The 17,489-nt window shown below is 40.0% G+C and overlaps 1 protein-coding gene across 1 annotated transcript; it reads right to left on the reverse strand.

The window, feature by feature from the left end:
- Positions 1 to 4,220: 4,220 nt before the first annotated feature.
- On the reverse strand, positions 4,221 to 15,809 carry Ifi44l (interferon induced protein 44 like). The gene is made up of 8 exons (XM_029537882.1): positions 15,710 to 15,809; positions 11,279 to 11,772; positions 10,571 to 10,619; positions 9,880 to 10,075; positions 9,016 to 9,168; positions 7,428 to 7,599; positions 6,157 to 6,257; positions 4,221 to 4,602 (listed from the first exon to the last, which is right to left on the reverse strand). The coding sequence occupies exons 2-8, from the start codon at positions 11,760 to 11,762 to the stop codon at positions 4,378 to 4,380; spliced, it is 1,380 nt and encodes a 459-aa protein (XP_029393742.1). The 5' UTR covers positions 11,763 to 11,772; positions 15,710 to 15,809; the 3' UTR covers positions 4,221 to 4,377.
- Positions 15,810 to 17,489: the final 1,680 nt, after the last annotated feature.

Genomic DNA, 17,489 nt, shown 5'->3' on the forward strand with positions numbered 1-17,489 from the left:
TGTGTGTGTGTGTGTCTGTGTGTCTGTGTGTGTATCTGTGTGTGTGTGTGTCTGTGTGTCGGTGTATATGCATATAACATCAATTAACGAAAAGGAGTTATTGCATTTGAAAAAAAGCAAAGGAGTATATGGAAGGATTTGGAGTGAGGAAAAGGAAGAAATGATGAAATTATGTTATAATTTCAAAAAGAAATGAGAAAATGGTCATCAATAACACCACTGGCCATTGACTTCCAGGTCTTTGTCTCCTGATCTTAAAGAATGGGTGTCACACACCACAGGAAGGAGAGTCTTAGAAAGTGGTTAATGGCAGACTTATAGGTGAGAACTTAAGAGATAGGAAGAAAAGTAGGCTATGATAGAGTGCTTTCAAGGGTCCCTTCCAGAGGTTAATTAGGTTGTGCTCAGTTGAGGCATGGCCCAGTTGTCCCACCCATTAGTTATTGTGTGTCTCCCCATCCTCATGTCTGGGCTGGAGTCAGAGTCTGCTGTGCTGAGAAAAGGTCAGCCTGTCTGCCATGCTGGCGTGGATTACCTTTTAAATATGTCACCAACATAACTAATTCTAGACCCACTAATGAATCAACCAAGTGATGATCTGTTAGGCTTCTGTTTTTTAAAGAACACATGGACTTATATACTCTGGTACACACATTCTTGGTATCATGTGGGAGATACTAGATGAGTTTGCGCAAAGTTCTATATTTAAGAAACCATCACTTTGTAATGTAAGTCTCCCTTCACCAATTTGCCTCAAGGGCTCTAGCACCAACACTCCAGCAGTCCCCACACCTTCCCTCTGCCTCATGCTATATTCATCCCTTGTTTGTTGGACCATTTAACACAGTTGTTTGTCAAGAAAGAATTCAATGACTTTGGCTACACACCTTGCTGAATGCTAAATTAAATAAAGTTCCAAAACCCCAGAAGCTTCTAGAATGTACCAGATGGTAATGTCTACTACCCCTCAGTTCCACCTGAGAAACATTAGAGTCAGCAAGTCAAGAAAGGCCCCCTCCTACATAGAAGATTCAGCCCTCCTGAGACCCTCTTGCCAGCCTTTCCCTATGTGAATTTCAAGTTCATATTTAATTCCATGAGACACATGTGTTTACAAACCATTACTGGGCATGTTAGGTTCTTGGACAGTAAACTTGGCCTCAAGGCTTTTACTCACTAAGTATATGCATGTTCCAATGGACAGTTCTTCCATGCCTTGCTCCCTCAATCCTTCTAGATTCTCTATCTCCTTCATAAGGCTACTCTCTGCTATATATTTATATAAAATTAGGACTTGTCACCTGCACGGATAGTCTCTCTGTAATAACAATAACAAGGTTATGGTCTTACAGTGTGGAGACTATCTTCAACCATTTTCAGTCTCTCTCAACTAACAATGTTCATGCCTTGTTTTTCTCTAGGATATATGCAGAAATACCTAACTGATGTTTCTATCTGCACTTTCTACATCCAGTCACAGCTACACTGGTTGCTACTCAAATTCTGTTCTCCATATCCTCCTCGGTCTTTACCTGTCAGTTTCCTCTATTATTCAGCTTCTAGATATTCCTTAAAACTCTCCATCTTCACACAACCCCCTTAACATGCGAGGCAGCCGGGAGAGCTGGCCTCAGATTCATGAAAGGCAGACAGATGGCTTTCTGCCTTAAAAGGCAGGAGAGCCCTTTGAAGGCTTCGGCGCCTGAGATGGTGGGTCACATGCCTTGACTGGACAACACAACGAAACTGGCTCTGGATGCATGAGTGATGGTGAGCTGGCTTTAGGGCATAGAGGGAGAAAGTTGACCCTGTGTCCTGCTAATGGCAGCTGGGTTGCCTAACTGGAGCGGTGCTGGGGACCTTGCCCTGGTGGTGTGCAAAAGGGAGAGCCAGTGCACTGGCCAGCTTGGCTGCTACCCAGGTCCACATTCAGGGCTCTGAGTTGACTCACCTAGAAATATATATCATCCCAAGTGATTGGGATGAATGAAAAGGTCAGTCCTGTAGTTCTAAAGCTACGGGATCTCCATGACACAGGGCAGCAATGGGATGACAGGAGTCCTGTTGAGGCTCCAATATTGATGGTATCATGAAAGCCAGAGATCACAAACCAGACCAATGACTCATTGCAATGAACATTTGCAAGTGAAGGTGTGTGGACAGAGGGCTATACTATGGGACACTCTGTGACATACTGTAGCTTCCATGATGAGATGTTCCCTATGCTTTGTTGTTTGTTTGTTTATGTGTTTTAAATCTTGGGGCAGGGGGAGGTTGCAAGGGTGAAGGGTAGATATGAAGGGAGGGGGAGAAGAGCGGGACTTGGGTACATGATGTGAAACTCAAAAGTTAAAAAAAACAACTCTATATCTTAATGGTTTCATTGTTCTTGAACATTCACAAGAACATGACTTTCCTTAAAACATTATGTTAATAAAAACCATTTCATCATGCCTATCCTGAAGGAATTCTTGTCCTCTTAGTAACCCAGAAGAAATAGAAATCTGGTTGAAAGTAAGTGAGATTGTCAGGATACAAAAAATCTATTGAACCAAAACATATTTTTAAAAGGAAAATTAAGGGACCAGAGAAATTCCTCATCCATTAAGAGTGTATACTGCCTTTGTAAAGGACACTTTCAGTTCCCTGCACATACATCAGATGATTCATGATCTCTGGTTCAGTTCCAGGGGTATCTGATACCTCTTTTCTCCATATACATCTGTACTCATGTGCACATACCCACATAGATATACACATATGCACATATTAAAAATAATAAATATTTACAAACATAATGAAATATTAAAAACATTTTTAACTAAAAAATTGAAGAGTTAAGATTTACAAAAACAGCTGAAAAATATTTTAAGATTTATTTTTTTTTAACAATAGTTCTGACTTTGACAGCTACCAGGGAGACTTCGTGACATTTGGAAGACTTGTATGACAACCTTCTTTGGTGACTAGTAGATTTCATCTCTCAATAGTTCCACTTTGGAGACACAACTACGATGTTTCACGATTCATTCAATTAAGAGTATATACATGGAAGGACCCATGGTTCCAGCTGCATATGTAGCAGAGGATGGCTTTTGGGGCATCAATGGGAGGGGAGGCCCTTGGTCCTATGAAGGCTCGATGCCCCAGTGTAGGGGAATGCCAGGTTGGTGAGGTAGGAGTGGATGGTTGGGTGGGGGAGCACCCTCATAGAAGCAGTAGGAGGAAGGATGGGATAGGGGGTTTCTGGAGGGGAAACCGGAAAAGGGGATAACATTTGAAATGTAAATAAATAAAATATCCAATAAATAAAAATTTATAAATAATAAATAAAATCAAGCATTGAAACATTCAGGCAGAAACTTTATTTCATGAAATTAAAGCATTACTATAATTAATCAAGTTGTTAACAAATATTGGCTTTTATCAACTCATTTAAATGTGTTTAGAGACATTCATGCTTTCAACCAGAGACAAGTGAAACTCTCTCCATGCTTTATTTCCTTGTCCTCATTCCTGTATCTCACTCTCCATGTCTTCCCATCCATATGGAGTGGCTATCTAAGTAAATATCATTGTTAGAGAAAGTGGTACAGAGGAGTTATCACGAGGATCCTTAATGCTTAGTAGGCCTTGTGATGAGCTCTGGGACTACAAGGCAAACCCAGTCCTGTTTCTCAAGAACTCATTCTTCATTTGGAATAGCAGACATCTACATCATTTTGTAACTACTGTGCAATCAATTCGGGCACATAGGGATGCATAATATACTGGAGAAGCAAAAGCAAAGCCAAGTTTGTTTTGCCTAAGGAGCTTGAGAAAGACACATGTAGATGTGTACACACACTTGATGGTTCATGAGCCCCTGTTTCAGTTCCGGGGGAATCTGACTCCTTTGTCCTCCACATATAAAACTGTAGATGGTGTGGGCATATGGAAGTCCATTTGTCCTAGGACTATCTCTCCTCTTCACTTCTCAGGGTTTGCTTCCATTTTTAATATGTGACTCGTTGTTGAAGGAGAGCAAATATTAACAAAGGCTTTCAGCAAAGTGCCTCTTCTTGAAGCAATCAGGTTTAAACTAAAACCAGGGGCACTAGCCGGGCGTGGTGGCGCACGCCTTTAATCCCAGCACTCGGGAGGCAGAGGCAGGTGGATTTCTGAGTTCGAGGCCAGCCTGGTCTACAAAGTGAGTTCCAGGACAGCCAGGGCTATACAGAGAAACCCTGACTCGAAAAACAAAACAAAACAAAACAAAACAAAACAAAAAAAAACCAGGGGCACTAATGTCTCCGGAGCATGTGCCAATCCTCAGATTGCTCCAAAACAAGGCAAGCAAAAAGCAGAAACTAGCACATATTACAATATATGTCAGGGCTAGGAAAATGATTCCCAAACACCCCAGTGAACTAAAGGAACCAGGTTACCAGTATCCTCAAGAGGCAAGTCCTCTAAGGCATCATCCGCAGCCCTCAACATCTGCCTGAGTGCAGCAAAGATCAGAATATCCTTCACAGGCTCCAACCTTCGCTCTGAAGCATAATTGCTGACCATCAAGATATTGGCTATAGGAATATTTAGCATGGTTTGGACATCCTGTACCTGTGAAAAATGTATTTAGGATGCATGTTATGTAAAAATATATTTATGAAGCATACATATGTTTACATATGAATGAAGTATATTGCTACATCCACTCCAGTAGTGACACCCATTACAGTCCTAAAAGCCTGGAAGCAGTCACAAGGCAAAGAGTTTCACAGAAACAGCCTTCTGGAACCTTGGCATTCCAATAGCATGTACACGCAAAACCTGTCCCCTCCTTAGTCTGGTGTATGGATCCATGTGCTCTCTTTCAGTATTGTTTTATTATAAGTGCCTTTTAGGATTGATTTTGACATATAGCTAAGCCTTCACCAGTGTTCCAATGTCTTAGGCAGTTCTTGAAGCTGACCCTGAGCTTGGAATTCAGTAAAAATGTTACCTATTCAGTAACATTCAAATTCACTTCTAGTAGAGACAGTGAAACTAATCAGGCATTACAATTTACTTGAATAGAGCTAGAAAAGCTCAGGGCTAGTCTACATAGTAATTACTTAGGACAATAGCCTAGTCACACCAAACACAGGAATACACAATGGCCTAGAAAATAGGTGGGTTGTAGCATGAAAGGGTTAGTAGAATGGAATTCCCCTGGTGCAGGTTTTTTAGCTAGGCCCAGAGGAATAGCACAATCAGGTATTTACTAAAGAACCCCAGGTGGTAGGTTTAACAATAGACTAGCATTGCATCAGAGCATTCACCTGCCTCCTGTGTTTAGCTGATCGTTTTAATTAAAGGTTGTTCCTATTCTCAGTGGTAAACAAGGCCTGGCTCCCTCCATCTCTTTATGTATGCATTCTTTTTTTGTTTTGTGTCAATGTAACTTAGCAGATGTGTTCACCAGGCTTTCTTGTTTTTCTTCTGTATTAAAAGTCTGGTGTTTGAACAAAATACATTCAGATTCAGCACTCCCTTGTGTCTGCTTCTGTTTGTCAATTTTTGCCAACCCTTGCTCACCGGCAACCAGAAACCCGTTCCCTACAGATCACAGACCCAATAGAGGTTCATCTGTAGCGGTATATCATACTAGAAATTTAACTGACTATTAAGTACAATTGACAGCAGAAACTGAAATGGTAATGAGTTGATAAATCCTCTTCAGAATACAATTATAATATGGATAATTATGGTTGTAAAGCAAATATATAAACTGGACTGAACTTAGCAATCTATCCAGTGATTTGTACTAATAAGGACTGAATTCAAGGCCTCAAACACACTTGCAAGTACCCTCTCATTGAGCTACATCTTCATCCCCTTATTACTTTTTGTTTTGAGACATGGTCTTGAATTTATTATGTAGTCCAACACAGGCCTTAAACTTGTAACCCTCTGATATCAGCCTCTGAGCATCAGACTTGCAGAACTGAACCCACCTTGACCTAATTCTCATTTCATGTATGAATAATCATGCACGCGCACACATGCACACATGCATACACACACACACACACACACACACACACTAAGCTTGATGAGAGAGAGAAGACAATGAGTGAGCACATAGCTATGATTCTATCCCCATATCATCTGGTTATAAGCACCACGTTTTACCTGTCTTAGAGAAGTCACAGTTTCTGTCATGTTTGCAAAATTGTCATCAAGAACTTCATCATACTCCTCCACATTTGTAAGCAAGGCTACATATCCTATACCTGAATCAAACAGACACCATTATTATAGAAATGTGCCAAGATGGTTTTTAAATGAATGTATAAACACTGTTCTCTGAAAAATTGGATGTGAACTATTCCCAATAATCTCAGTATGGTGCAAGATCTTCTTCCAAAGCTTGTTTCCTTCCAAAAGGAGAACTTACTTTGAGCTATATCTAAACTCGCTGTAAATTTGAAAACTTGGTATGCTTTTAAAGTGAGAAATATGGCTACTGCACCATTGAACTAAAGAGTCTATTAAGTAAAGCAAATTAAGACTATGATAATATGTTTCTACATATCTATTACAGATGTAAATTTTAATAATGACAAAAATAATACCAAATATTAGAAAGAATACAGAAAACCTGGATTGGTTATATAGCACTAATTGGAATGTAACATGGAGTCATTTCTCTGAGTAACATTTTAGTGATTTTTTTAAAAAAAAATTAATATATACTTTCTTCTTGACACAGAAGTCTTACCTTTAGGGATCTATGCTCCCCCAAAATTAAAGTACTAATGTTCAGAAGCATTTTTTATAATATCTAAAACCTAGACAATGGGTAAATACATTCTGGTATACTTATACCAGAGAATATACTCAACAACCAAAGAGTAAACAGTCACTACATAGAAGGTCTGACATGAACTTGAAAGGACGTTAGTTAGACCAAGTTAAAACAGCCATTCTTAAAACATGGCTTATGAATTATCCTAGTTATATAATATTCTCAAATGAAGACCTAACCTTAAAGATGTGGTGACAAGTAGTTAAGGATGGTGAATGGTCAGAGTGGAATCTTTGTAGGGATGAGATGATTCTATATCCTGGGTTGTAGACATAGCTATGAATTCATGAATTGCTATGTATAATAAAACAGTCTAACAGTGTCAGCTTCCTGGTTTTGACCTTACTGGCTAGTTCCTGTGAGGAGGTGAGTCCCTTTAAAAACCTCAAGAGGATTATACAGATGAAACCTATAGACAGCCTAGGCTGTCAGTTCTGAAGGCAATTTTTTCAGTGATCCCTTCTGCGCTTGCCACCAGCCTGGGGCTTAGGACCTTTGCCAAAGTCACAGGGCATATGGCTCTTCACCGCTCCCTTTGAAACTTCCTATGACATTGTAATCATTTCAAAAATTTCAAGGTTTAGACAAAACTTACCAGAGTCTACTACATCTTTGCGAATTTTTTTCAGCTTTGCCACCATTTTATCAGATAGTGTATTAACCGAGTTGATGTCTAGGACAAAAGCCACGCAGTGAATCCTGTCCTTCAGAGGTGGAGAGGCATCCTGAGGGAAGCGATTCGGCTTAATCGGCTCACATGGGTTGAACTGCACAGAAACAGAAGTTGGTGCTCCCTTTGCAGAGCCTCTGCTTAGTTTGCACAGCAGAAAGCACAACCACTCAGTCCCTTTCCCCTGCTTCTTCCCAAGTTGCTTAGTGAAAGCTTCTTCCCAGCTGGTTGCCAAGATCTCGACAGAGCTTTCTCAAAGACTAATGGCTTTATTGTTATAGTAAAAATGCTAACCAACCACTGAAACTGTTAAAGGAAAATGCAAAAATCTAACTCAAATCTCCAACATCCAGAAGCAAATACCATTAAGATCGAAGGGTTTCCTCTTCAAGAATTTTGCTTAAGGGCCTCATGGATGGGGAGGGGCAGACAGAGAGGAGAAGAATGAATGACATTGAAACTTAAACACTAGGATCCCTTCTTAATTTCTTTTTCAAGGCAAAATAAGGTAAAATAAAATGAAAGAAATGTCAACTTTCAAGTTAGTGTGTCCTTACCACAATCAAGATAGACTGCAAAGCATAGCAAACATTTAAGTATGTACTCTGTGTGTGTGTGTATGTGTGTGTGTGTGTGTGTGTTCAATGTTAGACTGAATTGACTTGCTCCTTGCTATGAAACCTGATAACCTTAGTGATGTGACTCTCCCCATCTTTCTGCTTTATTCCTCTCTATAACTTTGTTATTCCTTTACCTGTCTAGACAGTGTGTCTCTTGAAAATAACTGTGGATCTTTTTCAGTGATTCTTTTCATGTCTAGAACAAATTATATTTTTAATAAATAATTTCAAGTGAATGAATGATCACAAAATCAAGCTTTTCAGTAAAGCTCAACTGAGAAGAAAAAAGAGGACCAGTGTCTAGAATTGGAAGCCAATTCCATTATATTCCACTTTTAAAAGTAAGGTGCTCCATTGTTAACTCTATGAGCACTTACAATGTATTACTATTGTTCTCAAATATTCTAGGACACAGGCTGTGATATTCTTACATCTCATATGTTTAAAATCTAGGGCTTAGAAAAACCATTATGTAACTTCTTTCACAGTTACACATTTCTACAGATCCTGGCATGAGGTAGCATTGCCCCACTCTTATGGACTACTCCAACAGAGGGTGGGTAATTACTCTACTGTCTTCTCTACACTTAAACATACACAAAATTAAACTGCCACTGGTCTAACTACTTAAATGACTTCTTCACTCATGGTTGACATTATGAAAAGAACCATGTAAGCAGAACCATCCTGTGAACCTCTCCTGGAATTCAGATAAGTCAAATCCTGCCATTTAGTTATTTCTCAATGGCATAAAACATGAGCGCGTGCGCGCGCGCACACACACACACACACACACATATTAGTGTCAGAATCACATGTGGCAACCCAAATGGTCTTGTAAGGTAAAAAGCAATGAGACAATTTAAAGTGTCTTGGAGTGGAGGACATCTTACCTGATACCTGTCTGGTACACAGCCTTTTAAGATGTGAGGAATATCATCTACGCACAGCCCAGCTTCCTCTCCCTCCTCCAGCCCCATTGAATCACACAGCATAAATGGGAGTGTTTCCCCACTTTTTCCATCTTTAATAGAATAAACCCTATACTGTAAAAAAAAATTGTGTTAAAGTATATTTGTTAGCATTCAAAACAAGATGAAAAGGGAATATTTGCTTATGTTTCAATATAGTGAGTGGCCTGGACCCAGCATGATCCTCCTACCTCAGCCTCAGAGGACTGGGGTTAAGGCATGAGTGACCACAGCAAGCTGTTTAGTCACAGTTCTTCCACATGCAGAAAAGGAGACACTCTAACACTGCATTCTACTAGAAAGTTCAGAACCATCTAAGACATCGCCACAGTTTAGACATGGAAGCATTTCAGTTCATGCTAAATAGATTGGATGTTTTATAGCATCTTGCCTTGACATTGCAGACTATGCTGACATGTTGAATGAATCCATATCAAGAAACAAGATGAAACTTGAGAAGGTGTTAGAAGTGTTTTGAGCTCTTGAATATAGAACCAATGACAAAGAGATGCTATAGTCTTATAGTGTATTTGCAACAAGTACAGAAAGGTGTTTTCCTGTAACTAATTCTTGGGTCTGTAAAAACAAAGGGCTTCTCTGGATAATATTATTGAATGGAGATAATTCTGATGCAATGTTTATTTATACATAATTTAATTACTTAACATCTAATTATAGATTACAACGAAGAAAGTCATGTATAAGAGAAAAAATGCAAAGAAATGAACAAATACACTCAGTATAACCTGAAAATGACAACCTTTCACAAATCCTTAGGTAACTTACCTGCTTAGTGATGCTTCTTTCGTCAGACCCCACGATGGCCTGGCGAGTTAGGTGGCCTTGGAAAACAGACTTCACTGAGTTGAAAAAGCTGGACTTTCCTGAGCCTACTGGGCCCACCAAGAGAATACGAACTTCTGAAACCAGGCCCTCATAAGGCTTGTAGGCTCTGAGAGCAGAGAGTAATTTTCCTCGGTGCCTGTTTTAAATGCAGACATTAAATGCAACAGCAGATCTTCCTCAAAAGCAGTACGATTACCTTAGAGCTTCCAGTTCTTCCATTTTAGGGATGAGTTTAGCTACACGCTTCTCTTGATAGTAGCTTTATAACATAACACTATAAATACCCCAGGTTATATATTTTATACTTAGATATGTTGTATTTGCAAAGCAGAATGAAATCTTAACCTGTAACAAGACACTGTTAACTTTAGAACACAAATTTTGGAGTGATAGTAACGCCAAAAGTAAGTGGTTATTTGGAATAAAATATATTAAAGGGGAGTGAAAATATATTTGCATCTATAAATTAGAAAGGGGTGTTCTTTTAATTAACTGAAATATTGTCTGTCAACAACTATTACCATTCCAAGTAATATGATTTTTTTTTATCTTTCCCACTAGTTCATTGTCAGTGCTTAATGCAATTAATCTCAATAAAATGAATAACAGGTAGGTCAAGAACCTAACTTACTGTTCGGCAGTCATCATCTTCCTTATGAAGCCTGGATTTTTCTTAATGCCTACAGAAAATAAACACATCAGAGTAAGCTCTCTGACTTGTCTGTGGTGAAGTCTCCCTCCCAAACAGGGCTGGTCTGTTTAATTAATCTTGGTCTTTTCAACTAAGAGCTCAGGTTGGCAGCATCCTGAGAGGAAGAGGAGAAAAGATGGATCTCTGACATTGTATAATGGGTTTTATCCTCCTGGTCTCTCTGCTATCTTCCTCCTTCCTTCTCTCCCTCCTGTTTCCCTCTCCTCACTCCTGTCTTAACTTCATCTCCAGCCCTGTCTTTCTGTTTTAAGGAAATAAAAGGTAGTTTGTGCTGGAGACATATTGAGCTACCATGACCAGGGAACACAGATTTGTTACCCCAAATTCCATGTTCTGGTGTGGAAGCATTCTTACAACATTTTTACAGTTTTACAGAACAAGGAAAGATATAAGTTGATGCACATTTAAAATGTGTTTGTTTGAGGGTACAGCAGAGGGGCAGATGCAGTGAGGCTGTCTGTCTCTGTCTGTACACATGTGCATCTTAAATCTTTGCTCACAGTAGTCTGTAGTCCTGAGTCCTCAGTGCACAACAGGTTCATCATTTCCTTGCCCTTACACACCAACAATACATAAACTGCAGAAACTAGAACCAAGCGTAAAAGCAGATTGTCCTTTTGTACATACCATCAACTCGAAAGATTTCGCATTCCACAGATATAAGGCCACGTCCAAGATTGAGTTCTAATTCGTTCATTACTGTGTTATTTAGAGAAAGTGTGCAGCCTCCAAGTGAATTCACACCGAGTGACAAACCATCACCATCGAGTGAGAAAATTATCAGCTCTTCGGATTCAACTATTACTTTTGTGTTCAAACACAAAGCTGATATTCCAGAGCTATTATTCTTTTTAAATGAAAACCACGCACAAGTACATTGCTTTTCAGAGCCTAAACTAGGAAAATCCTCCAGTATAAAAACACCCACAACAACATCTTTCTCTGCGTGAAATACTGTCATCGTGGATCCCTGAAGAGAACATTTCTGAGTCATCTCACGAACACAATTTTTATGAACACTGGACTGATAGAGAAGAGTCAAAGATGCATTCCCAAGCAGCTTTTCCAGAATCTTTTCTTCTATCCATGTCAAAATGGTTGTCACTTTCATGTTCCTGGAACTGAGAGAAAAACAAATAGAAGTTGAGGAGCTAACACAATAGAGCAGCTTAAAATGCAAGCTTCTGCTTAGTTCCAGTGGGTTCCATTGACCTCTGACCCAATAAAAGCACATTAGGAATTTGAAACCAATAATATAATATGTAGAAGTGGAGGAGCAGAAATTATGTATGAAAAATTTGAAATGATAAATAGCATTAAATTTTAGCATTGGGCTGGGAACAAAGGCACACTCCTTTGATCCCAGCACTCAGGAGACAGAGGTACGTAGATGTGTGCACTCACACATAAGGCCAATCTGATCTACATACACAGTGAGTGCCAATCCACTCCGATCTACATAGATAGTGAGTTCCAGTCCAGCCAGAATTATACAGGGAAAGCTTGTCTGTCAATCAGTCAATCAATCAATCAATCAATCAATAAAATTTAACGTTGGTTGACAGTAAATTCTATACTAGAGAAAAATACACAATAAAAGTTAGTAATCAGCAAATATTGTATCTATGATTTTTGGATCACATAGTCTCTACTGTTGAGATAACCTTTTATACATGGTGTACATGTGCCTGTTTTATTCAATTGTTAATTCTGGATGGGCAGAGAGTGAATACTGGCTGGCAAGAGTTGGTATTGTTTCTATGGCGCATCACCTGCCTCAGTATTTTGTAATCCTCCTCCTTCACCTTCTGATTGACTTAATAAAGATCTGATGGCCAGTAGCTGGGCAGGAAGTAGAAGGCAGGACTTCTGGACAGAGAGAGGGTCTCTGAGCAAAGAAGCAGATTTCAAAGATTTTCCAGAGACACAGAGGAGGAAGGAATGCTTGGAAAGGCATAGACTAGGAACAGACAGGGTTAATTTGTAGCTGAGAGTCTACGAAGCTACAGTGCTTTTTATAAATAATAAGAAAGTCTCCATGTCATAATTTTTAAAGCTGAAGGGTTCATAGAAAGTCCCACAATACTCTACCCTGATGGCTTGATCAGCATAGTAATCACAGCAGTTATAGACAATACGTGTTGAGGTTTGAGTATGGATCACTCATGTGTTGGGAGCTTTGCCCCTAATACGATAATGACAGACAGAACAATAAAGAGAAAGGGCCTAGTGAGAAATAGCCACTTCAATTTAGAAGTTTGGCCTTGAAAAAAACTAAAGTATTGCTTATAGAACCCTAGTCATATTTCATGAGAAAATTATTATAAAAGCCTAAGCCTGTCTAGGATTCTGGCTTCTGTTTTGGCCATGTGATATCTTCCACGCATGTATTGTATCACCATGAAATAGTCCTCCTTGAAGCGGTACAAACAAGAAGACATGTACCATAGCTGGACAGCATAGCTTTCAGATATCTAGAATGGCACCCTAAATGAACCTGTTTCCTTTATGAAGTTAGCTGGTCTGAGATACTTTATTATAGTAACAAAAAGATGCTAATTCTATGTCTAAACAAACAAACATGAATGCATGTCAATAAAACATTTTTATCACTATGATTTGCCAACCCATAAACTAAAGGACTGAGATGAAAACTATATTTAAAAAAATTAGTTCACAAAGAAAAGGACAGAAATAGGAAAGCAGTCAATAGACAGACACACAAGTCCTAAAATGACAGCTAACCTCACAGCCATCATCCTCATTGCTGAAATAAAAATAAAAATTAAAAATTTAATAAACTGTTTTAAAGTATGAAAAATACTTCAAAGACAATAAATATATTACTGTATGAGATTCAAAAGAGTTAGCAGAGAAAGGTAAATTTGGCATTTAGAATAACACTTCCCTGAGTTGTATGTGTCAACTTCAGAGAGGTATCTGAGAAGCTGAGGGGTGCTTCAGTGAAAAAAGTATTTGTCATGCAAGTACAAGGGTCAGAGTACAAATTCTCAAAGCTAATGCAAAGCCAGGCACAGCGGCACATATCTATAAAGCCAGCATTCCTATTGCTAAGAAGTATCCAAAATGGGAAAATCCCCTAAAACTTGTGGGTGAAGCTGGTAAAAGCATGTGGGCCAGGGACAAGCATGTGGGCCAGGGACAAGCATGTGGGCCAGGGAGAAGCATGTGGGTTGTATACCCTGCTATATGCAGCAATGCACAAGAGACCTTCTTCAAACAAAATGGAAAGCAAGTCCAAACACAACAGCTTGTAATCTGAACTCCACAAATGCTATGGTATATATGTATCTGTACACACAAAGGCATACACACACACACACACACACACACACACACACACACACACACACCATGTGTTGAAATTCTGTGGAGATCCAGAGAAGACATATGAATGGACTAGAGGTATACAGGATTTGCTTTCTCTTTCAATAGCTTTAATCTTGTTGCATGCAGATAAATGCAATTGAGAGTGTGGGTTATTATATGGCATCCTAATTACCGAATTTCTGAAGTAAGACACTAAAGATATAAACTACAAAGAAAGATCAAATTAACTTTGAAAACGGATAGTTGTCCTATAACAAGAGAAAATAAAAACTAGTTAGGAAATTATAATGATATCCTACAAAGCTATTTTACAGAGGAATAATCAAAACCAGGAACTGCACAGAAGAAAAGTTACCCATGAATGTGAAGCGCCAATCAAAGAGGTAATGATAAGCACAGAGAAAGGGTTAGACATTCGGTAACATGACACTGAGCCTCATACATCTCACACAGGAATAAACGTCCATCAGTGCAACAGTTGGCCCATACACAGATATTCTGGAACATCAGTATTGGAGGCTGGATAGATGGCTCAACAATTAAGAGAATTGTTAATTAACAATTAATTAATTAATTAAGAGAACTTGCTACTTTTCTACAGAAGCAGGGTTCAGTTCCCAACCCCCTCACAGCTACTTGAAACTCCCATTTCAGGGGGTCTGATGACCTCCTCTGTGCTCTACTCTATGTCTGGGGTACACAATGAACATTTAGCACAAATTCATAACCATAAGATAAATAAATTCCAAGGTCCCCAATGGAGGTGCTAGAGAAAGTACCCAAGGAGCTGAAGGGGGCTGCTACCCTATAGGTGGAACAACAATATGAACTAATCAGTACCCCCGGAGCTCGTGTCTCTAGCTGCATATGTAGCAGAAGATGGCCTAGTCAGCCATCATGGGGAAGAGAGGCCCCTTGGTCTTGCAAACTTTATATGACCCATAGAGGGGAACGCCAGGGCCAAGAAGTGGGAGTGGGTGAGCAGGGGAGCAGGGCTTGGGGGAAGGTATAGGGGACATTCTGGATAGCATTTGAAATGTAAATGAAGAAAATATCCAATAAAAAAATAAATACTTTAAACGAAATGGTTGTGATTGTCCTTATGGCCATATAGAGTTCAGTAGAAAGTACAGTCAGACCTGCACTATTTATGAATACATGCATTGGTCAGTTAGTCACATTTTGGCACATCTACACAGGAAATCAATAGCAGTTAACATGAATGGATTAGCTCTATTTTTTATAAACATAGGTAAAGGTCAAAAAATTTCTTTTAATTTAAAGAGCAAACTAAGCATGAAAAGCTAAGTCTGGTGTCATCTCTATAAAGGGTTAATGTAAAGCAATAGCAGAAATTACACTCATACATTATGCACACAGAAGATGCACAGAAATCAACAAGCCAATGACCTGTGCAGACATCTGTGAAGGAAGTAAAGAGAACAGAGGAGAGACTCCGAGACGGCTTCTACTTTCCAAGGAATACCTTTCTTCCAAAGGGAATCTGACTAAATGAAGCCAATCAGAGTTGAAATGCTATAGAAGTATTGGAGATTGTTCGAGAGCTCACTCTCCCTGTAGTCAGCAGTGTGCCCATTTTCATTACCCAAAGAGCAGAAAGGAGAGCCACCGTTTGGCCACCCTGCCAGCTTCACCCTGAAGATCAAAGAGAACTTAGCAGATCTGAAGTCCGGTGGCAGTGCTTACCTGCTGCTGCGACCTGGAGCAGGCTGAACTGGAGGGTAAGTTCAGTAGAGAACTCTTTTTTTCTGGGTTGTGAAGCAGCTGGAGAATGGAAAGCTCTTTGTCTTGCTTACAATACAGAGTTACAAAAGGAAACCAAACTGAAACTCCTAACAGGAAATGCTCTGTTCTGTGTTTAGTTGGCTGCACGCCAATTACCCTTAATTTTCGTTTTCCTCACTGGAAGAAACAGGACGAGAAAGAGAAAGCTAAGCAGAAAACAAACTATCCTTGAGTCTGGCCACATGCAGGCATGTGTAAAATGGCAATGACTTCGTGAAAACTTACCTGAAAAAGCCCACCCTGTAATGTTGCCTATGTCCTTGGTCCTGTATCGCTAATGCTTTCTTTAATTGTTCTTCCTAGAACAGCTCCACACATGTTAGTAGCTGCTTCTTGGAGTTCAAAATACTCTTGAAAACATCAAGCAAATTAGAAGTTAGGTTGTGGGGTTAGATTTTTTTCAAAGCCTACTTTAATAAGGATTCTCGGATGCTTCAACCTCACTTCTAGCCAACCATCCAAAGGTAGGGGAGAAAAGATGGTAACTAGAACAAGGGGGCGTGGTCCTGTTTAGAAGGAGTACTTTGGGGTAATTTCAGTCATTGCTGTCAGGATACCACCAGTCTAGTTTAGTAGTTGCAAGTTACCAACAGTCCATTTCAAAAGTGTCCCCAAACACAAATCAGCAACGGGTCAGGATCCAGCACTAACAAGAATCACAAAGCTACCTATACAAGTGCCCACCACTGTCGGTTGAGTCCCACTTGTACTCTCTGCAAATATCACGTGCCCTCTCACTGGTCTGCTTCAGCAAAACAGCACGTGAGTCTGCATCACATGACACAACCAGACATTTCCCTTTCCTTAGGTACACAGATGGGGCACCTTGAACCCAGACCCCCTCCTCTGGCACAAGAACATGATGGCCCTGCTCTTTCTGACTCCAAGCAGAACCTCCCACTTCCTGTTTACTCATTCACACGCCAGTACTGCTCTCACCTGGGGAGAGAGAAGCTCAACTAGACAATTAGAAGTTAGGTTACAGGGTGCTCAGGGAGACAGACAAATGTGCAGGCAATTATACGCATGACTGTTGCTAAGGAACAAAACAAGAGGAGGTAGATTTCAGAGATCTAAGAGTACTGTGGCCTCATTCCATCAGGTCCATCTGTGAAAGGTCTCCCTGCAAATCAGACTTCAAGCTGAGGCGTGAGTGAAGAATAGTAAGTCAAGTGAGAGGCAGAGGTCCTTCTCTGTGCCTCTCAAGCAAGTGTGTCAGTCTATCTACACCAGAGTGTGATTAGAGGGCTTATGGCTACGTAGAACAGTAGCTTTCCTTACACCCCATAAAACAGCAGTGCTAACACAAAATGACTCCTTTCCATGCAACTTAAAGCCTCATCCATCCTTGCTATGGGTTTTGCCTTGTCTTATTGAAACTCGTTATGCTGTGTTCAGTTGATATTCCTGGGAGGCCTGTTCTTCTCTCAAGGGAAATGGAGGGGTGGATCTGGGGAGAGGGGAGTGGAGGTGGGGCTGAGGAGAGTAGAGGGAGGGGAAACTGTGCTCAGGAGGTAATGTATAAGAGAAGAATGGACAATTTTTTTATTGGATATTTTCTTTATTTACATTTCAAATGCTATCCCGAAAGTTCCCTATACCCCCCCCTGGTCCTGCTCCCCTACCCACTCACTCCCACTTCTTGGCCCTGGCATTCCCCTCTATGGGGCATATAAAGTTT

This window comes from Mus pahari, chromosome 4, assembly GCF_900095145.1.
Source record: "Mus pahari chromosome 4, PAHARI_EIJ_v1.1, whole genome shotgun sequence".
Lineage (NCBI taxonomy): Eukaryota > Metazoa > Chordata > Mammalia > Rodentia > Muridae > Mus > Mus pahari.